Source organism: Nestor notabilis, unplaced genomic scaffold (assembly GCF_000696875.1).
Source record: "Nestor notabilis isolate BGI_N333 unplaced genomic scaffold, ASM69687v1 scaffold3193, whole genome shotgun sequence".
Taxonomy (NCBI): domain Eukaryota; kingdom Metazoa; phylum Chordata; class Aves; order Psittaciformes; family Psittacidae; genus Nestor; species Nestor notabilis.
Genome location: NW_009923143.1, coordinates 14,565 through 36,697, shown reverse-complemented (window position 1 = coordinate 36,697; position 22,133 = coordinate 14,565). Strand labels below are relative to the sequence as shown.

At 44.9% G+C, this 22,133-nt stretch overlaps 1 protein-coding gene across 1 annotated transcript in view; it reads right to left on the bottom strand.

Moving 5' to 3' along the window:
• Positions 1-20,870, bottom strand: part of PGM2L1 (phosphoglucomutase 2-like 1) — a gene marked incomplete at its 5' end in the record, with an annotated part of 23,979 nt that extends 3,109 nt beyond the window's left edge. Inside the window, 12 exons of the mRNA XM_010011971.1 lie at positions 154-287; positions 960-1,149; positions 2,634-2,763; positions 3,976-4,069; positions 5,884-6,064; positions 7,135-7,232; positions 7,462-7,651; positions 9,019-9,212; positions 10,951-11,034; positions 11,846-11,930; positions 14,078-14,184; positions 20,671-20,870. Of these exons, the coding sequence (XP_010010273.1) occupies positions 154-287; positions 960-1,149; positions 2,634-2,763; positions 3,976-4,069; positions 5,884-6,064; positions 7,135-7,232; positions 7,462-7,651; positions 9,019-9,212; positions 10,951-11,034; positions 11,846-11,930; positions 14,078-14,184; positions 20,671-20,870 (1,687 nt within the window). The remainder of the gene's footprint in view (positions 1-153; positions 288-959; positions 1,150-2,633; positions 2,764-3,975; positions 4,070-5,883; positions 6,065-7,134; positions 7,233-7,461; positions 7,652-9,018; positions 9,213-10,950; positions 11,035-11,845; positions 11,931-14,077; positions 14,185-20,670) is intronic.
• Between the last annotated feature and the right edge of the window lie 1,263 nt (positions 20,871-22,133).

Genomic DNA, 22,133 nt, shown 5'->3' with positions numbered 1-22,133 from the left:
GAATGGGAGTTTAACAGGCTGGAACAGGCAGCTGAGACTCAGGTCTCCAAGGAGGCAGCAGAGGAATCACCCACCAGGCAGGGAATCGATTCCTTCCTACTGACTTTCATCCCCAAAGCAGGCTGCAGTGTGTGCATGCAGCCCTCTGCTTACCTCTGCTCAGGCAGTGCACACATCTCTGCGTAGTACTTGATCTTTGGTTCTGTCCCACTTGTCCGAAGGGTGGCAACACAACCATTTTGGAAGGTAAAAGTGATCATCTGACTGCTTTTACTCACTGGCAGCACCTACAAAACCAACAACATCTTGTTACACAACACCCCAACTTATACAAAAGTGGGGGTTTTGTTTGGCTTGTTTCTAACTACAACGTGTAGTACACACACAGCTAAACAGACATGCTGGAAGCCCCTCCTGCATGAATCACCAGCCAATGCAAGACAAGAACAAGTCATTTCAGTCTGATGAGACTCAGTATTTCGGGATAACAGAACTGCCTCTTGCTCCTATTGGAATTCCAACATCTGGAAGCCTGCCAGACAGCTTCAGAGTTGCAGGAACATCAAGCTCACTTCAACTAATAAAAATCAATTCATTGCTATTTGAAAGTAAGTCAATACTTGTTTTGTTATAATACTTAAAAGTTCAAGGCCAGGTTGGACAGAGCCCTGGGTGACATGGTCTAGTGTGAGGCGTCCCTGCCCATGGCAGGGGGTGGAACTGGATGATCTTAAGGCCCCTTCCAACCCAAACCATTCTATGATTCTACTTAAACTAAACCATTTCATGGTTAAGCAGTTTTCTCGCCAGTAAATGTTTTTAAGCAGTTTCAATACATGATAGCAATTATACTTCCATCTTAGTTGACACAGTGCACCTTTCTGCACAGTTCTCGGTGTATTTACCTCCGAGTTTCTTCAAGAACAGAACTTCTCCTGCAGAAGTCCTTCATAACTCACCGATATCTTATTTGGCTGGCTGCTGTCATAGCCCGTGGTGACATCTCGTACATGTAAGATACTGTAAATGCCACAAAGTTTGGGATAAGACTGAGGAGCATCAAAGTTCCGAAGTTTCTCAAATATCCTTTTGATAGTAGGAGGGTCATAGCACAAGAAATAGGAAGTCTTTGATATGTGGTAGCCGTACCTACAAGCAGATGAGCATTTTCAGTGACAAGATTCAGTTTTGTGCACATTTGGTAACTAAAGCTGCTGCGTGGAAAAGCGATAGGAGAAAAAGACTGCAGTTGTCACAGCCATGGAAGCAGTATTTATGGGTGAAGGTTTGGACTCTGAAGCAGAATTTGCTGCATTACTCAGATCATCTTCAGCTATTTCATAAATTCAAGTAAAGGTCTGAGTTCCAGAGAAATAAAACCCAAAGAAATAGAAGGCAGTCATTTGGCTTGGTAGCCCTCAGGAGATTAATACCCAGCATCATTCCCTCACCAGCGTCATCAAAACTTGTCTGCCACAGCCATAACAACAGATTATTTTAATAGCCTCTGAGGGAGGTGATGGATTATTCCATCCAAGGTGAAACTACCACCCCCAATCAGGCCCAATGCAAGCACTCACCAGGTGCAACCATCACATTCGCATGTTGAAATTTAAGGTGTTCTTCATTATATTTCACCCACTCCTCATTCTACACAGACCCTTCTCTGCAGCTTAAAAAGTTAAGTGGACTGGAAGATGAACCCTTCTGCTATCACTGTCATTGAAGGCTTTTCAATCCAGCTGTGGGGAACTGGTTTTGCTGCAGTCTGCATATGAGAGTGAATTCCCAAGTACCACAAAGAAATAGGACAAGGTAACAGGGTTAAACTGAACCAGGGGAAGTTCAGGTTGGATCTAAGGCAGAAGCTCTTCTCTGTGAGGGTGCTGAGGCGCTGGCACAGGGTGCCCAGAGAAGATGTGGCTGCCCCATCCCTGGCAGTGTTCAAGGCCAGGTCGGACACAGGGGCTTGGAGCAACCTGCTCTAGTGGAAGGTGTCCCTGCCCGGGGCAGGGGTTGGAGCTGGAGGAGCTTTAAGGTCCCTTCAACCCAAACCACTCTGGGATTCTATGATTTGCTGTAACTGTGCTGCCAGTTCTGTTAGAGCACAGGAACCTCTGCTGCTGAACAGGGTTTGTGACAGGAAATGACTTAATTCTGACATAAATATGCTACTCATTTTGTTGCTGTGAACTGTGCCTGTAGCTATTGAACATAGGCCATTCCTTTCACCTCTGTTCTATCGCAAATCTCTGCAAGAGCAGCACGTAACAATCCCCAGACTGTGTTTAAGTCTAAATAGTGTTTCAAGAGAGGCACTCAGACCACAACTAAAATACAGCTACACATCAGAAGATAACAGAAGTGACGTGGTGTGAATCTAATGAGAGAGAAGTTTGCCTTGGTGGACCTATATGCAAATTTCTTTCACAACAGAAAAGGCCTCTCTAGTCCTTTGGGAGATAGGGTACTGAAGTAAGTAGCTGTAACACTGAAGGCAGTAGTTCATCATAGCCTCAGAAAAACCATCTTGCAATGAGAAAACAGCTGAGAGGTGCATTATAAAGATTCATTAGGTTATTCCCAGCTCCGAAACAGTGAAGTGGGACATGCTAATGGGAAGTACAACTTACGTTTCATATATCTCAGTGAGTTTCTGTGCCAGTGTGAGGTTCTTGCCCTCCAGGTAGGTTGCCATCTCAGCTATGACCACAGCCGCGCTTACACCATCTTTATCCAACACTGATGTGCCACACATGAAGCCTATAAATAACAGTTGATCATGAGAAAAGTAACCTGAGATACAACTACACTGATTTACTTGATCGGCTTTTTAACTTTCTTCCTGTACAAGAATACTGGCCAATACACATAAGCTGGTTTCATGACTGCATATGCATTCCCCTTGTCTAAGAAAGCTAAATTAATTTAGGATTGCAGGACTGGAAAGGTATGTGCTGTAATCAATTCATTCCAGATCAATAACATCTGCTGTCTGAGGAGAGCTCTCATAGTGCAGTGCTAACCACAAAAACCTGCTTGTTCTGTGCAAGCACATCAATACTGCAAAGAGTCTTGTCAGTAATTTGAATCAATCAAGAGATACAGCCTGGTAACCCCCAAACCAGTGCTCCTCACAACTGCCAGGATGCTTTCTTGGTGAAGGGATGCATAAGCAAGATCTTAACTCCTTCTGGTTAAAAGCTGCTTTAATTTTATGAAAGAAACTGGCATGAACACAAACTGTGTTCAGTGTCTGCTTCAGCCTTCCAGTGCCTAAAGGAGATGACAGGAAAGCTGGAGAGGGGCTTTGGACAAGGACCTGTGGGGACAGGCCAAGGGGAATGGCTTGAACCTGCCAGAGGGGAGACTGAGATGAGCTCTGAGGCAGAAGCTCTTCCCTGGGAGGGTGCTGAGGCGCTGGCACAGGGTGCCCAGAGAAGCTGTGGCTGCCCCATCCCTGGCAGTGTTCAAGGCCAGGTTGGACACAGGGGCTTGGAGCAACCTGCTCTAGTGGAAGGTGTCCCTGCCCAGGGCAGGGGCTTGGAACTAGATGAGCTTTAAGGTTCCTTCTAACCCAAACCAGGCTGGGATTCATTTTCAAATACCTTATTGTATGTGAACATGCTGCCCCAGAAAGCTGCCATTTATCCTAAGAAGTGGAGAATTCTATAGCCAAAATGTTCACTACACAGTTCTCCACAGCAGTTTGGCTTTGGCATCTCAGGACTTTCAAGCTGTATCAGACGGGGTTTGTGTCAGGAAACAGACAAGCATGATGCCAAAATCAGAGATTCGTCTATCATTTATTAGGAGAGTTGGCAAGTTGATTTGATGAGAGCAAAATATCAATACAAGTAACTACAAGAACAGAAATAAAGTGCTTTTGATTTGTTTCATAACTAAGACCACTCCTTTTTAGCCACATTTACCCCCAGACTTCTCAACCTTCCCAAGTTATATTAACATACTTACCAATAGACTCTTCAAATGCAAAGAGAACTTCTTTTCCATTGTCTAGGAGATTCTTCACTCTACTTCCAATCCATTTAAATCCAGGGAGTGTTTCCTGAAACAGGAAATTAAATACACAATTTCAATTTAGTTCCAAGTTAAAGAAGAAAGTGTATCTACTATTCCCATCACTTCTGGGCTGCTTCAGACAAAAGGGGGAAAGACATCAAGGAGAAAGGGGGAAAAACATCTCTTCAGTTTAGATGATGAACCTAAGGCAAACAGTCACTGGGTAACATTTTACTAGGGAATATTCAACTAGGACATGAGTATCAAATCAAGGAGTAACTGTGCTTGAGAGACCATGGTTCAACCTGAATCAGACATGATTCAACCAGACATGATCTTCCATGGTGGTTACCAAGAGACAACAGCACAAAGGTACTCAAAAGGAGAAGTCATAAAAATACAAACAGCAGTGTGGGGTGGTGGAGGGAACAGCACTGCTTGTGCTCTCAAATCCTGCAGAACAGTCAGAATCTTGGACACAGTCCTTCTTGGAGGGAAGGAAGGTCCAAGAGGGGAAGGATTTAGAGACCAAGCAGTTTTGTCAATTCCTTGCCTTTCTATCAAAGCTTCCCTTTCCAGAAAAAGAACAGTATTTAGGGAGATAATGCAGCAATATCCAACTTACTGAATATTAATAGTTCTTCCCTGTGAGGGCGCTGAGGCGCTGGCACAGGGTGCCCAGAGGAGCTGTGGCTGCCCCATCCCTGGCAGTGTTCAAGGGCAGGTTGGACACAGGGGCTTGGAGCAACCTGCTCTCGTGGAAGGTGTCCCTGCCCGGGGCAGGGGTTGGGACTGGAGGAGCTTTAAGGTCCCTTCTAACAGAAACCACTCTGTGATTCTGTAACTGAGCATATCTGGCCAGTCACTCAAAATGGATTTCACAGTCGCTTTTGTTTTAGTTCTTAGTTCCTCATTGTTTGGCAAAGTATTATTCCTTACTGCACATGGATTTAATTTAGACACGTATTAAAAACAAGCCCTGGATCTTTGCGTGTTTGTGCTAAGCTTTAGAGCACTTGAGTCTCTTTTGAATCTCAGATATCAGAGCAAGTACTTAATTTGAATGCAGGAAGTAAAATACTAACTGTCAGTCTGCGGGGACACCCCCATTTGCTTTTAGCAAGTCCTTCATGAAACTACATTAAAGCCCTGAACAAAAGAGTTTCTTTGTCTCTCACAATCTGAAGGAAAACCTACTTGTGAGCTGGGCACCTGGAAGAACATGGTGTAACCTCCAAGTGCTTGCTACAAACCCACCAAAAAACATCCTGGTTTTGTGGGAAACACGTTTAGTTGCACAACTTCATCCTCTTGCACAGAGAAACTTACCTCCAGGAAAACACCCAAAGGTATTCCCATTTTACGTATGTTAGCGTTTAACTTGTGTCACCTTTTACAGCCTCCTTGCAGGTAAGTTGGTGAGTTAATTTGATTTAAATTCAAGGAAGATCTTTCAAGAAAATCAGAAAAATGTCCTTAAATCCCCCAGTCTGCGTTCACTGTAATGTGCACCGAGAGATGCTGCACACGTGGGAAACGCTCCAGCCCTGGCAGTGTTCAAGGCCAGGCTGGACAGAGCCTTGGGTGACATGGTCTAGAGTGAGGTGTCCCTGCCCATGGAAGAAGGTTTGGAACTACATGATCCTTTCCAATCCAAACCATTCTATGATTCTATGTGGAAATCAGGCTTGTTCAGGTAAAACAGCATTCTTTTAAACACTGGAATGCATAAAAACTCCCAGCCAAAAGACTGGAAGCCATCTATTTCTCCATGTCATAAAGTCCTAAGAGGAGGGAGCTAGATGGAGAACACAACGAGATTTTACTCTGCTAAGAGGACATCATGAACCCCACACTTACTTCAAAGTGAAATCCTTCTTTAAGTGCAATTGCCCTCAAAATCTTTGAGGAGACTGTGGTCGCCAGCATGTAAACGTTCTTCACATCAGCATCTTCAGAGCAGTTTTCTTTCCAGCATGAAAACATCCACCACCCAAACAAAGCTGCTAGTTCATTGCCAGTGAACACCTTCCAGCACCCACTGCAGACAGGATGTAAGTGTTAGAGCTCATTCAAGGGTTCCCAGGAGCACCCACGCAGTGGGAGATGTTTCTGCAGGCACTGGAACAGGGATCTGAGTGCACTACTGACAAGCTGCTCTACACAAAGCCACCATGATAACAGGACTTCACATTTCTCACATCTCTATGGTGTACAAGCCCAGTGCATTCTGTTAGCAAGTAAAGATACCAAATAAGTATCCTTACTGTCAGCTATAGTACAGCTTAGACCTTTTTAGCTTACCAAACAGGAGTATAGCAGTCTATACAGTCTATACTTGATAGGCGAAGGGGAATGAATGGCTTGGACCTGCCAAAGGGGAGACTGAGATGAGCTCTGAGGCAGAAGCTCTTCCCTGAGAGGGTGCTGAGGCGCTGGCACAGGGTGCCCAGAGAAGCTGTGGCTGCCCCATCCCTGGCAGTGTTCAAGGCCAGGTTGGACACAGGGGCTTGGAGCAACCTGCTCTAGTGGAAGGGGTCCCTGCCCGGGGCAGGGGTTGGAGCTGGAAGAGCTTTGAGGTCCCTTCCAACCCATTCTATGGTTCTACACACTGCAGTCAGGTGTGTTGCAGACAGCTACTTACACAATGATCAGAATTTTGGCCTGTTAGTGGAAGAAAAATAGTTTCCATTGAATATGAAGCAGGCAGGGGAAAAAACAAAGAAACATAAAACCCCCAATAGGTACAGTCCCAAGGCAGAATGTCTGCCTAATAGAAGTGAAAATACAGTTAACAAGAAAATTTTGCCATCGTTAGTAACCACTCAACTTCCCAGTTTAGTTTTATTTGGCTATTTACTGTAACATGAATAGATTTTGTGAACTGATCTTGTGGCTGCCCCATCCCTGGCAGTGTTCAAGGCCAGGTTGGACACAGGGGCTTGGAGCAACCTGCTCTAGTGGAAGGTGTCCCTGCCCAGGGCAGGGGCTTGGAGCTGGATGAGCTTTAAGGTCCCTTCAACCCCAACCATTCCATGATTCTGTAACATTCCATGATTTTTCACTACCTCTTCTGCAGACAGAGACAAAACAAAGGGTCCCATCACTTACTTCTCCTGCTGTTCTGCCACCGCTAGTCTGTCTGCATCTGGATCAGTGGCCACTACTACTTTGGCACTTTCTTTCTCTGCAAGCCTCAGTGACAACTCCTGGTGGGAGAAGAAGGGGCGGGGGGAAGAATAAAATCACAAGAGCAAATAAACCCAGTCTTCCTACTTAGATATGACATGCATATATAATCCCACATGGATTGCCCACTCTATTACCTGAAAGCCAGGTACTCCCTGTTCTCTTCCCTTCCCTGATTTGTTTTTCAACACTGTCATAGCCAAACAGAGAAAAACCCATAGAAATCTGATGAAAGAGAAACAAAAATACCAGCACAGATTCCCCCTCTTCAGGATTTGGGCATTTGACAGTGGAGAAGTCTGGATCTGGATCTTTTTGTTCAGGTACTGGAATGGGAGGCTGGAAGCCAAATGCTTTGAAAGCCAACTGCACATAGTCATGTCCAACTCCATGAAAAGAGGTATGAACAAACTTCAGAGTTGTTTGCACATTCAGCTCCCTGAGGAGGAAAAAAAGAGTTTCAGGAAGATTTTAGTTATTTGACAAGATTCCTTTCATGTGGGAAAGCAAAAGAAATGCAGTTACACTTTGTACTGTTCTGCTGATTTCTGCATTAATTTCAGAGGAGAAGCAAGGAAAAAGTGCTCATTTGGAGCTTCACTAGAAATTGCTGGTTTAAAGCTTCCTTCTCTGGAAAATGAGATATTCACCTTCTGCTGAATCAGCTGAAAGTCTCCCAAGAATGAACTGTTGATTTCTGCATCGAACTCCAGTTCATCCACCAGCCTGAAGATCTTACTCTGGCTCCACTCTACCTACTTTATTTGTTATCCTCCTTTTATACTCCTCTTCTGCCCTGGCCAACCTTTACACTTATCTTCTCGCCTCTATTCCACACATGTACACCTTGTGAATTACATTTAGTTAGCTGAACTCCTTTAACTGAGTTCTTTTGGCTGGGTGGTCTTGCTTAGCATGAGTAGTAATGGGAAGCTGAAGTTGCTGGAGCCTTAGGCTACAAGCAGCTAACTTCCACCTAAAGCTGAACTTAATTTACAACCTGTGCCTAGTTATGTCAAGGAAGGCCTTGAGACCAGAGCAAACTGGAAGATAAAGGAGTTGCATCCATTAGCGAGGAGCAACAGAGGTAAGACAACATTTACAGCCCACTTAAAGACAAGGAATGAACCCAATGATGGATGAACTTCTTTCTTTGGATCCCTCCCTGGAGACACCCAGCTCAAGCTGCTCCTATTCCTGCACCACTCAGTTATTGAATGATTTTTCTAAGTATCAGACATCTGATATTCTGCTGTGGGAAACTAAAGGCAAAGAATTCTCTTTCACAACTTCACCTTTATCTTGTATTTCTGCATTTTATTCAGAACTCTTTGAGCATGTTCATTTACATCAAATGGTTCACACCAGGGTGCATTACTGTAGCTTAGTGCCCAAAAGTAGGCTACTTTATTGGCAAGAAGTATAGTTTAGGCCTAATGTTGGTGACCACCTAATTTAATGCCACATCGGAGTAGGGATGGGGTACGACAGAACGCGGAGATGACCAAGAATTATCCCCACCACAAAGAGCAACAGCCTCAAGCAGACAGTGATGTTTATGGCAGTGGCGCACCCAGCTTCTGTGAACCACAAAGACACGCGAAGTCACGGGTTTGTGACAGTAAAAATCACTACAAGCAGGTCTGAAACTATCCCAGTTTGGGAAGACAGCCCAATCCCTCTACCCAAATCAACCATGTGTCAGTATGGCAGTACTGCATGCTTTATTACTGAAGTCAGTTTCCCACATGTAACCCAAAGCTCCCTTAAACCCATCATTTAAGTACATTTTGGGTTATCCAATACCTGTGATAACAGATCTTTTTCAGGTCCTCCATGTAACAGTCACAGATTTTCTTCAGAGGATCCTGTCTAAGGGGACTGGTATCTACTAGATTCTCATTCCAAGAGCCATTCCATGGTTCAACACACTCTTCTATGCACTTGATGATTTCCTTATCATGAGGAGAGGTGATCTGTGCTCCATTTTCCCAGTAAACCTGGTGGAAGTTTAAGGAAAACAAGACAGTTTATTCACAAATATTCATAACTTGAGAAATTTTTTTAGCCACGGGATTCTGCATCCTTCCAGCTCCTTGGAGTCAGATAGGAAAGGGTAACATCAGACTGGCTTGATTCTCCAAAGCCATGTGGTTTAGTCTTTCAGTTGTGCAACAACACAACCTGCTTTCCAAAAAGCTGGTGTTCAACTATTATGACTGAAATCATGAGGACATGAGAAACCAAAACTGGGCACTTACACTGCAGAGTGTTGTGCAAACTGTATCAGAAACAATCCATTACCTTCCTCATCGTCTGGCATCCCTTTTGTGAAGAGACACAACTTGGTTTTGAAATCAAAGCCAAGCAGATAAGCAGTGTGCCAAGGTACATGGTTTTCTGTAACTGAACAACTGGAATCTTTCAGCTGGAAACACTGAAACCCTGAACTATGAAAAGTCTTTGTTAAAGAATGATTTAGATGCCAGTTTTCCCACAGCTGCTTGCCAATAGCATGGTTGAGTTCACAGTGCAGATCAATCTGTCTCTCTTTGCTGTCACAAAACCCCACAGGTACTCAGTATCTTCAAAACTATGGGTTGGTCAAGTCTGGTTAAAATCGTCCAAAGCCTTCAGAAAATGCTGGATTCATAAGGGAAATAGTGAAATATAAAACAATTCTTGTGAGAAGCTAGGACAAAACCCAATATCCTGGCTGGCTTTTATCAGAGACACAAACCTAAGAGCTTCTTGATAAATGAAGCACCTAGAAAAATCAATGTGGCTCATTTTCTTCTTCATTCTCCTACAGCTCAGCAAAGTAAAGGCTGGTGAAGCACTTTACAACTTGTTCTACAGAGGGTAAGTGCAGTACAATCACCTCCAAGGGTTATCTGTGTGCAGAGAAAGGCTGGTTTTAGTATCACTGCCATTACTCACTGACCCGTTACTGAGCTTTTAAAAGGCTAAGTTTAGATATAAAGCTTACAGTTTAGTTCAGCTTCATACAAAGTCTGGAAAAGAAATACTGTGGTACAATACTGCATAAGCAGCTTTTACTATTATGGATGGTTATAGTGCTCCAAGCTTTCAAAATGAAGCCACCCACCTTCCCCTCAATGCCCAGAAAAACCACCTTAGAGGGACCAACACAGTCTCAAATAGTCACCATCTTCAGCACAGTCACCTACTGCATGGACTAATTCACCTAAATTCCAGCTTAGTTTTAAACTCATTTTAAGTCTAATAAGTGAACACATAACAAATTGTTTAAGCATTCCTTCAGCTGCTGATTTGGCTCATTGGAATGTCACACGAGGCTTGTGCTCAAGATACACCAGCAGTGTGGTCTTAAGTTCTATTCACAGAAGAAAGCGTGTGTAACTCAGGTTAAAGACGAATTACTTGAAATCATTTCTCCTTTTAAGGTGCTCACACGTGTGCTCCAGAAACCTTTTACTATGAGGGTGCTGAGGCGCTGGCACAGGGTGCCCAGAGAAACTGTGGCTGCCCCATCCCTGGCAGTGTTCAAGGCCAGGTTGGACACAGGGGCTTGGAGCAACCTGCTCTAGTGGAAGGTGTCCCTGCCTGGGGCAGGGGTTGGGACTGGAGGAGCCTTAAGGTCCCTCCAACCCAAACCAGGCTGGGATTCTGTGCTAAGCCAAATGTCAAATGGATGTAGGTAGTACAGGAGAGCACCTGGCTGTGACATGCTACAAAGTTCAAGTTCGGCCTCACCTTGTACCCGTTGTCCTCCTTCCGGTTGTGGGATGCTGTGATCATCACACCAGCCACAGCATTGAGCTGCTGAACAGCATAGGGCTACAAAGGAAACCCAGAAACATCAACTTAGCCAAGAGCTCTCCAGATATAATAGCACAATATCATTATATTATTAGGAGAGTTACACAGTAGGATGCTACAGGAGAAGTGGCTCTTAACATTTCACCAGTTCATTTGAAATTGTATACATGAATGCTCATCATTCTCTTTCCTGTAGCTAATAGAGAGAAAGTTGTTGCATGGGAACATTATTCCATTTACTGACTACATAAACACAATTGTTAAGTGACCAACTAAAAGCCTCCACTCAGATTACACTAGTATTGAAAACGGGTTGAAACAGAAAGAAGGAATTCACCAAAGGGCTTGTGGAAAAACAAGTGACAGGTTATTTCCTGCTAAAGAGCACCCAGTTCTTTCAGTCCACCCCTCAAAATGAGACCCACACTCAACACAACAGCTTGCAGGTTAGAAAACAGGGCAAAATGTGATTCTATTGACCACATGCATGCAGGAGAATTCAGCACCCTTCTTGTCACAGCCTCCCTCAGAAGGGTCTAGACAGGCTGGAGAGATGGGCAGAGAAGAACCTTCTGAAAGTCAGCGAAGTGCATGGTCCTGACCTTGGGGAGGAATAAACCCTGAGCAATGTGCTCTGGGTGACTGCTGGAGCAGGGAGCTTGGACTAAATGACCCCCAGCCTCAACCATTGGGTGATTCTGTACCAAGACGACTATTTTTCTGTTTTAATAATGGAATTTGATAAAAATCACTGGTTTGCATTTTTAGTGAACTTTCAAACGCTCCCTTAAGTGCACGGTTCCACAGTGTCACAGAGCAGATGACTTACCACGAAGGGAGTAGGGACGTAGGTGGAGAAGAAGTACACAGGTACATCTTTAGCCAGCAGGACTGCAGCAGTGAGCTTTGCAAGTCTATCAACAGGAAGAAGAAAGCATTCAGCCAACCCAACTCCCCACAACACTCCAACAGCCACATGGCATCTGTGTAACCTTCATTTCACTTGTTTCTGAAATCCCTCTATTGTTTTTCAGCTTACACTAAGAGTAGTATCCTATAGTTTGTAGAGACAATGTACTACAGTTTTCAGGCTGTAGTATCCGAGTCAGTGCTTTTAGCCATTGCTTGAAGAGCACAAGGCACTTCAGTCAACCACATAAATAAACCAGTAATATCAAAAACACAGATACAAAACCTCTTGGTGTGACATTTGTCCTTCACGCAAGGACAGAACCAATCTCCAAGGAAGCCTGAAGTGCCAGATGTCTGCAACAGCAGGTTTGGAAAAGGATTCAGCATCCCACCCAGCAAAGGTGGTTTGCCAGCCTTTCTCAGCACCTTCAGACAATATCCATGAAGAGATGTCTTCCTAAAATATACGTCTGCAAACCAGCACACTTACTCTAGAAAAGGTTAGAAACAGTAACAGCAGCTTTGGTTTTAAACTTTGCCTTTATAATAAGCTTTTGCTTTCAAGCAGCAGGGAGATGTGTTCTCTTCCAGGTAACTGATAGGAAACTATTCTGTTCAAGGCAGGTACATACAAGCCCAGCAGTTAATGGGAAGTCTCAGAATCAAAATAAGTGAAGGATTAAACAGTGTAAGTTTGCTTTGCTCACTTGTGCATACAGGCAAGCATTAATACTTGCTTCCTTATCTCCCATGACAAGTGTACTTAGCCTAAGTTTCAGAATTTCACTATAGCACCCATCAGATATCATCTGAAAACACTTAAAAGAGTTTGAGAGCTCAGGCTGCAGTTGAAGTTACTGACACTTTGCTTGTGTATCACAATGGCTTACATCAGCTTTCATACAGGATACAGCCGGACAGTGACATCTCCATCAGCACTGGAGCTGATGCAAAGAAAGGAGCACTGCTGCTCACATAGTGCTGGATAAGCACATTGATCCAACTGAAAACTCTCTTCTGGGGAGGTTCAGTTTGATTTTAGCCCTGCTGGAACTGTGTGTCATCCCAAGGGGGACAAAAGAAACATGTAGTTGAGAACAGGTTCACTCCTGACATGCGAGATGCCTGTGCTGCCATCAGGTCTGAATTCCAAGCTCTGCGTGGCTGAAAAGGAATGTTTTTCTTACACTTCCACATTTTTAAGCTGTGCATAACCCAGATGATTTGGGTAATAACCTTGCAAACACAGTGTAACACATAAAACCCTTATGCCAAAGCCTGGTTGCTAACATGCCACACATTCTGAAGACCAGGCATGGAGAGGCAGGGCTCAGAGGGATGGAGAAGCTCTAAGACAGTCACTAGATTCTGTGCTCTTTTATACCAGAACTTCTCCATCCCTGGCATATTAAGTGTTGACAAGCATTAAAAATTGCCAAACTACATTAGTTACAACAATTAAACACGGTAACTACAATAATAAACTAAGTAATAGTTAGCTAATGGGTTGGCTTTTTGGTGAGGAATGTCATTCAGGGAGCAAAACACATGTTGTAATGGCAAGGGGATTAGGATTCCTTACAGCATTCAGAAAGCAGCTCTTTTATAGGTCCTCTCTCCCCTTACCTTGCAAAGGGCACAATTTGGCATCACTGGAAGTTTACATTTTAAGCATTCCAGGTAAAATATTCCCAATGTGGAACTACACTGGGATCACAGACTAACATAAGGGTACCAAAATACCAGGTTACGGTTGGCTGCAGGTAGAATTCTTCTCCCCCAAGCAAGCTTAAATCAGATGTTACGTGTTACCAATAGTGTACCAATGTTTAGTGATTTCAAGCTAGATGTTAGTACTCTGAGTTTACCTTCACATTCAAATCTCTTTCCAGGAATATCAACTTCTTAATGTCTGCCTAATGGTCTTGTGCATTTAGATTCTTTGGTGAAGGGACTAGTTTGTATTCTACATTTGCTGACAAGGTGTATTATAAAGGCTTTAGTCCATGCATCTCTTCCTTACTATTTAAATGGACTAAGGGAGGGCAAAGAGTGTGTGTAGTTGATGACACAGACACTCTGATAGAACAGAATGCATTTAAAGGCACAATTCAATGTCTAGTCTTGCAGATGTAATCAATACTCATACTTCTTACTGCTGCAGTTGCTGGTCACCTGACCTCGTGTGTCATATCCAACAACAAAGCCTCTCTGCTTAAAGTCTGAGAAGCACCTCTCAAGATACTTGTAGATCCCCTGGGAAGAAAGAAAAGAAAAGGTTGGGAAGAATTAGCTCTAGTGTAGCACACAAACATCACAAACGGTCTTCCACGGAGGATGGAACATGTCAGCAGGCAAAACCCAGCTCAGCAACAACATCAATCATGGCATTCACAAAAGCAGCATAACTTTCCCCCCAGTGTTCACAGAAAGAGAGAAATCGGAGAAAACCAGGGAAATAAACTCCACACAACAATAAGTGACCTGACAGCGTTAACAGAGCTGGAGCCAGCAAAGTCCTCAAGCAGTAAATACTCATTTTCAATCCCTCCTGTGCTTTTATGTATTCAAATCATCTTCTTGGAGACCTAGTTGAGAGTAATCCATGTTTTGAAAGTCTGTCTGCTGTGACAATGTAAGGCCAGTGCCAGCCAGTGCTAATCTTTATCCTTGTGTTCACAATACAAGTCAGGCACCTTTTTATCACCATTTCAAGCCATTAGTTCTAAATCTGCACTAAAAGGATGTTCATCCTCACCCACTTCCTCAAACAAAGGTTTATCACTAGTGACCTGCTCCAGGCGGACAGATGAAAGCCCTCAATACACATACAATGCAGATCCAACAGCACAAATCCAAACTGCCTTCTGCACGTCAAGGCAGAACACTTCCAATGGAAAGATATGAGAGATCAGCCCAGTGCAGGGAGGAGAAAAGGGAGCAGATGAAGAGAGTAGATTCGTAAAACACATTGGGGTGAGGAGAAATATGCGGTGAAACATATACAGGAAAAACCAACCAGCCCCCTGGTCAGCTACCTCTTCTCCAAAGGGGAGATCAATGCTCTTTGGAATCATACTATAGTTTGGGTTGGAAAGGAAATTAAGATCAACCAGTTCCAACCCCCTACCATGGGCAGGGACACCTCACCCCAGACCACGTCACCCAAGGCTGTGTCCAACCTGGCCTTGAACACTGCCAGGGACGGGGCAGCCACAGCTTCTCTGGGCACCCTGTGCCAGCACCTCAGCACCCTCACAGGGAAGAGCTTCTGCCCTAGATCCAACCTGAACTTCCCCTGTCTCAGTTTGAACCCATCCTCCCTTGTCCTGTCACTCCAGTCCCTGATGAAGGTCCCTCTCCAGCACCCTTGTAGCCCCCTTCACACACTGAAGCTGCTCTGAGGTCTCCAGCAGCTTCTCTCCTCCAGGCTCAACAGCCCCAATGTTCTCAGCCCGTCAATAGCGCATTACATGGTGTGCAGGCTTCACCTTCCTGTGGCCTTCACATCCATTAGTTTCCCAGTTAGAATCTCTGGAGATCCATCACAGGCACAACCCAGGATGGGTCAGCAGTTTTAGACCAAAAGAAGGAAGCACTGTTGTTAATGGAAGCTTCCAGAGGCTACAGTTCACTACAACCAGGACACAGCCCTAACACAAACACAGTGCTGTGAATGTACCACAGCCAAGAGTATCCTAAACCAGCCACCTCTTGTGAGGGCAGGAGTTTCCTCTTGACAGAATGGAGGTGTGTTCTGTAGAACTAAACAGATTTCCCCCACATTAAGTGGAATGTTCTCATCTGGATCTGACTCTCCTCTGGAGCCAGGCTGAGAGAGCTGGGCTGGGGCAGCTGGAGAAGAGAAGGCTCCTCAAGGGGACACCTTAGAGCAGCTCCAGGGCCTAAAGGGGCTCCAGGAAACCTGGAGAGGGGCTTTGGACAAGGGATGTAGGGACAGGACAAGGGGAATGGCTTGAACCTGCCAGAGGGGAGACTGAGATGAGCTCTGAGGCAGAAGCTCTTCCCTGGGAGGGTGCTGAGGCGCTGGCACAGGGTGCCCAGAGAAGCTGTGGCTGCCCCATCCCTGGCAGTGTTCAAGGCCAGGTTGGACACAGGGGCTTGGAGCAACCTGCTCTAGTGGAAGGTGTCCCTGCCTGGGGCAGGGGTTGGAGCTGGAGGAGCTTTAAGGTCCCTTCAACCCAATCCATTCCATGATGCTATCATCACCAATAAGCCATCTCTGAACTGGAAAACCAGACTGACTCCTCATGAAATTCAATGAGCTCCAGTTATTTGGTGGTTCTTGCTCTTTCCACCACAGAACGTGCTTTAAAGCATGAAGAAACAGATACTGGCATCTCTCTGGAGAATTACATCAGCTGCAGATGTCTATAGAGGGATTCAGAGAGAGAAAAACTTTAAAATCAATACAAGTCCTTGCATACAGACAGAACTGGAAAGTTCCAGTGCACAATCAGCAGCTGAAGTCACCTTCACACTGAACTGAAATGTGTTGATACCCAAATACAATCACTCTGCCCCAACAATCTACCGAGAACTTTCATTCACAATGATAAAGACAAGAGACAGAGGAATGGAGAAAACTTGGTCAAGTTTGACTTGAACACGCTGAGTAACATGTAAAGAGATGAACACTAGATTTCCTATCAAGAGACGATGATGAGGAAGGGCTGAGGGACCTGGGGGTTTAGTGTGGAGAAGAGAAGGCTCAGGGGGGACCTGATCGCTCTCTGCAACTGCCTGACAGGAGGATGGAGCCAGGAGGGGGCTGGTCTCTGCTCCCAAGGAACAAGGGATGGCACAAGAGGAACCGGCCTCAAGCTGCCCCAGGGCAGGTTTAGCTGGAGCTGAGGAACAATTCCTTGCCCAGAGGGTGCTCAGGCATTGGAACAGGCTGCCCAGGGCAGGGCTGGAGGCACCGGCCCTGCAAGTGTTCACAGCCCGTGGAGCCGAGGCCTCAGTGCCAGGGGTTAGTGGTGGCCTTGGCAGGGCTGGGAATGGTTGGACTGGATGAGCTTAAAGGGCTTTTCCAGCCTGGTCTTTTCTGATTCTGTTCTGCAATTCTATGATTTCCCTATACAAGATTCACAAACAGACCTGGCCTGCTTCTCCAGGCATGTTCTATGTAATCCTCTTGCATGTCCAATCCCTTGGAAACCATTTCAAATGAGAAGTAAGGAGAAATTGATGGTATCAGTAATGGGACAGAAAGATTTGGGGTTGATGAAATCAAGAGAAACAGTAACAGCTTTATGAAGTCCAGTGTTTAAATCTTTCCACTCTTATCTTTAGCTCTGCTTATACAGCAACAAGAAACTCACAGCAGTGATGCAAAGATGACTGGGTTTGTCACTGTGGAGGTCGGTGACAGGTTACTCACCCAGTAAGAGAAGCAGTTGGTTCAGTGGGGCAGAAGCAATATGTGAGCAGGAGAATCAAGGCTTTATGTGTAGGTTACATCCCTACAACCTTCAGAAGAGTCAAAAGCAACTTCTGGATATCCTCTACCTTTCTGGATCTGACTTTTCCTGACATCAGTATAATCATGCAAGAACACAGCATGTGCTTAAGCATGCAACTGAACTAGGTTTATTTGCATTGAAGGGAATACTTTAATTTCACTGAAGCCTACTTTCTTAACCAGCCATTCATTTCTGGAACAGAGAACAACAAAAGGAGAAAGAGTTGCTCATCATCACACGAGGTTCAGCCAAACTGTTAATGTCATCAGTTCTGAAGCAAGAGTACTCAAACAAAGAGATTAAATCTGATGCACTTGACTTCAGAAACACTTTCTCATCCGCTTCCCAGACTTGACTTTGATGAACCAAAAATGGAAGCTCGAGAGAAGGAGCAAAGGAATTCAGCCCAGTTCGTTCCTTTCAGAAACCAGTATTGCCCATGAAACTGAACTCACAAACACATTCCCTGCTGACCAAAACGAGCCTTTTCCTTTCTGCCAAGAATGTGTTTCCGTTGGGCAACCCAGCTTCAGTCACGCTTCCACGAGACTGGAAACAAACGCAACATGCAACGTCCAGGAGCTCAGAGCACGAGAACTCCAGCTTCAGCCTCCACAGGCCAACAAGTGACTCATTTACTTCCTCTGTGTTATCAAGATACTCTTCTGCATGGCTGCAGCAAAAGGAGTGCGAGCAGCAGCCCGTCTAGGGGATCCTGCCCCTCTGCTCTGCTCTGGGGAGACCCCCCGAGTCCTGATCCAGTTCTGGGGCAACAGCACAAGAGGGATGTGGAGCTGCTGGAGCGAGGCCAGAGGAGGCCCCGGAGCTGCTGCGAGGGCTGGAGCAGCTCTGCTCTGGAGCCAGGCTGAGAGAGCTGGGCTGGGGCAGCTGGAGAAGAGAAGGCTCCTCAAGGGGACACCTTAGAGCAGCTCCAGGGCCTAAAGGGGCTCCAGGAGACCTGGAGAGGGGCTTTGGACAAGGGATGGAGGGACAGGACAAGGGAAATGGCTTGAACCTGCCAGAGGGGAGATTGAGATGAGCTCTGAGGCAGAAGCTCTTCCCTGTAAGGGTGCTGAGGCACTTTAAGGTCCCTTGCAATCCAAACCATTCCATGATTCTATGAACACTAAAGGTGGGCACAGATATGTTTAACTATATTTCATACACACAATACAAAGCCATTTGTTTTTTATATGCTCATAAGGAAAGGAACTACAGCACATCCATTTTCTGACTCATGCCATTCGTGTTCAAAAGGCTTCAACACTTGTCTGTGTCTCCCACTACCTTCACTGGGGTGAGACAAAGCTGTATTTTGCAGATTTAGAATCTGAATGCTTTTTGCCTAATATTTACCAGAATAAAGTATGTGCCAGAATGCCTGTCACAGTCAGGAATGATAGTTTAACAGAACTACAACCCTAGATAAACCAATGTTCAAATTCAGACTCTTCTTTCAAAGGCTCAGGGTCTGGATAATATCACATCAATTATAAATGTACTCTGAATTTATTTCTGAAAAAGTTTAGAGTATTTAATCTACTTGTTCTGGGAAAAACTGATAGAGGAGCACATCAACTGAGAACAGGCTGGTACTGTCTAACAAGCAAACGTAAGAACACATCCACTATGAGACAGCAATATAGAAAAGGAGCACGGACCATTTTTGATCAAAACCTGTATCAAAATCATGTGTTGCTTCCAAACTGTTTACTGAAAAGGTGGGGAAGGAAATGAGACAACTGGGGACCTTTGAGGAAGAATCTATCATCTGCCCTTGGACAGAACAGTGCTTCAAAGAAAAGCAAAGACCATGAAGCCTTATATTAATCAATAGGTTGATACATTCAGACCATCAACCCACATAACAGTCATGAACATTGCTTGAAAGAGAAGCAGGGAGGGAAATGGAGAAGGGTCGGATCATTTTCCAGCCCTCTTCCGGCATGCAAGACCAAAATCAAGAGAGGAAAACAATGAGGGTAGAAGATATTGAAGAAACAAGTCCAGAATACTGTATTTCTGGTTGTTCATCAACTTAAACCAATCAAAAGAACCTACAACATGGTTTAAGGGAAAGATGTGTCAGAAGCAAGGAGTCTCTGCCACCAGTGTCCCCCATCACAGCACTGGTACCGCTCATGACCCCATGGCAGCCTCACTCCAGCTCCTCAAGTTCCCCCTACCAGCTTTCATGTCCTTCTATATGTACATCCAGCACCACCACCAAGCAGAGCCTACTCTCTAGCAGAGGAAACTGGGACTAAAGTCTCTCTGGCCAAAGCTTTCACCCACACTCATCCCATGGAACCTTTCCAACACCACTAACAGATGACTGTGGAAATGACAGTCAAGAGCCACACCTAAGTTCCAAGATCTCCCTGTCTGTATTCAAATCAGGAAGTCCATCCCATAATACTCTACTCCAAACTTCAAAGAACTAGTCCTCAAAGATATCAACATCCATTTACAATGCTTTCCTTAGCAAATAATTCTATGCTGATGTCTCTAACCCACATACCCAGATGTTAAAGTCACAGATAAACATGAACCAGCTCTCTCTGATACAATATGTAACGTAAGATTTGCTGTTGGAGAGTTTAAATTCCTATCTCAAATTACTTTCTTGCATCTCTACTTTAAGAAGTGCACAGAGCCACAGACAGCACTACAGTGATGGCACTGCACTTAACCCCAGGATTTACAACTCCCCCATCCAGTTGTAACACAACCCATGTAAACTGGGAGAATTCCCTGGAAGTTAAACAACTTACAATACAGACATTCTTCACAGTGAGTCTACATTTGCTTTTTCATCTTGCTTCCTGCCCATTTTCATGGTAAAACCTGATTTTTTTCATATAAATAGCTTTGGTTAAAAAGGAAAGAAAAGGCTTGTTTACTTGGGGCTGGGTTTGCTTTTGGGTTGATGCGTTTTTGTTTAGTTTTTGACAAATACTCAAAAGTTCTTACGACAGCCACTCATTTCCAACTACAAAGGAGTATAATAGGCTATAAAAAAAAATATAACTGGCCATTCTAGTGGCCAAATCCCAGTGGAAGTGATTATATTCTGCCTCATGTGCCCAGTTAAACCTGTTGAAGCCCTCTTCTTTCAGCACTAATCACTTGGTGCTATCGCTCTTCTACTGAATGCCTGCTGTGCTTCACCCTCAGCTTGTGTTGCAGCAGTGCACTACATGCCCCAAACACTGTGAGACCATTCAGTCCTCTCCTACACAGCTACTCAGCTTACCTGTGTGGACTGGATCACTGTAAGATCATTAATGTAGCAGAAGCCAGCTCCCATGGCAGAGCGAAGCCCGGCAGTCCCAAAGGTCAGCCTGCAGCAGAGGCGATCCCGCAGCTCTTTGTGCTTTCCATTCTGCAGCAAGCTTTCAATCTGTTCTTTTGTTTTTTGGTTCTGGAAAAGAAGATGAAGGTTTTCATTTAGTTCTTGAAATGAGGATGTGAACCATATGCTCAGTGGGGTTAAATCAGTCCTAGTTCTGCTGCACAGCGAGTTATTCCTATGCTATAAAATGCTTGTCTGCACAAACTCACCTTCGTCGTAGCTCTCATTTCTATCATAGAATCATAGAAGAGTTTTGGTTGGAAAGGAACTTAAGATCATCTAGATCCAACCCCTGCCCCGGGCAGGGACACCTTCCACTAGAGCAGGTTGCTCCAAGCCCCTGTGTCCAACCTGGCCTTGAACACTGCCAGGGATGGGGCAGCCACAGCTTCTCTGGGCACCCTGTGCCAGCGCCTCAGCACCCTCACAGGGAAGAGCTTCTGCCTTAGATCTAACCTGAACTTCCCCTGTTTCAGTTTGAACCCATCACCCCTTGTCCTGTCACTCCAGTCCCTGATGAAGGTCCCTCCCCAGCATCCTTGTAGCCCCCTTCAGACACTGAAGCTGCTCTGAGGTCTCCAGCAGCTTCTCTTCTCCAGGCTCAACAGCCCCAACGTTCTCAGCCTCATCCTTACTTATAAAAGATTCAAGAGCTCTTGCTGCACTGATAAGCTGCTGTGTTTGCCCAGTTGCTAAAACACCTTCCAGCTACCTGAAACCTGGAAGTGGGGAGCACTTCCCACTTCTGAAGAAGAGGTTTGTCCCAGGGCAGGTCCCACTAGTTCAGTTGGTGCTGCTGGAAGCTAGACAAAAATCCTGACTTCAAAGCAGCATTTCCTTCCTTCCCAGCTGCAGGAGAGGTCTATCAACAGGCACAGTAAAAGCAAGCCAACATTGTGAAACCAGAGATAAAGCTTGTCTTTCCAAGCTACATCAATTGCTAGCAAGGTGAGTAAAAGAGAGAGAAAGCTCCTACTGATCAGAGCTGTCAAATAAAGATGGCTGGGCTCTTCTCACAGTTTACACATTTGCCCTGCTCGATATATACACTGGATATAAAGAGGTTGGGGAAAAAATAGTAGTAACTACTACTCCTGAAGGTAAGTATCACACTCGCCATTGTAACAGCCACTTCACAACCCTCCAAACTTAAGATTTTTAACTTTAAGAGGACCTCAACAGTTTTGTCAGTAAACCCCAGAGAATTAAACCAAACCTTTCCAATTACTTCTAAGTTCAGAAAGAACCCATTTTACACACAGTGCATGATACAGCAACTAAACAAAGAGTTCTCCAAAGTAGTCCTTGGATTTATCCTTCTGAAGAAATCAGATATTGACAGTCTCACGGTTCATATGGAAGCC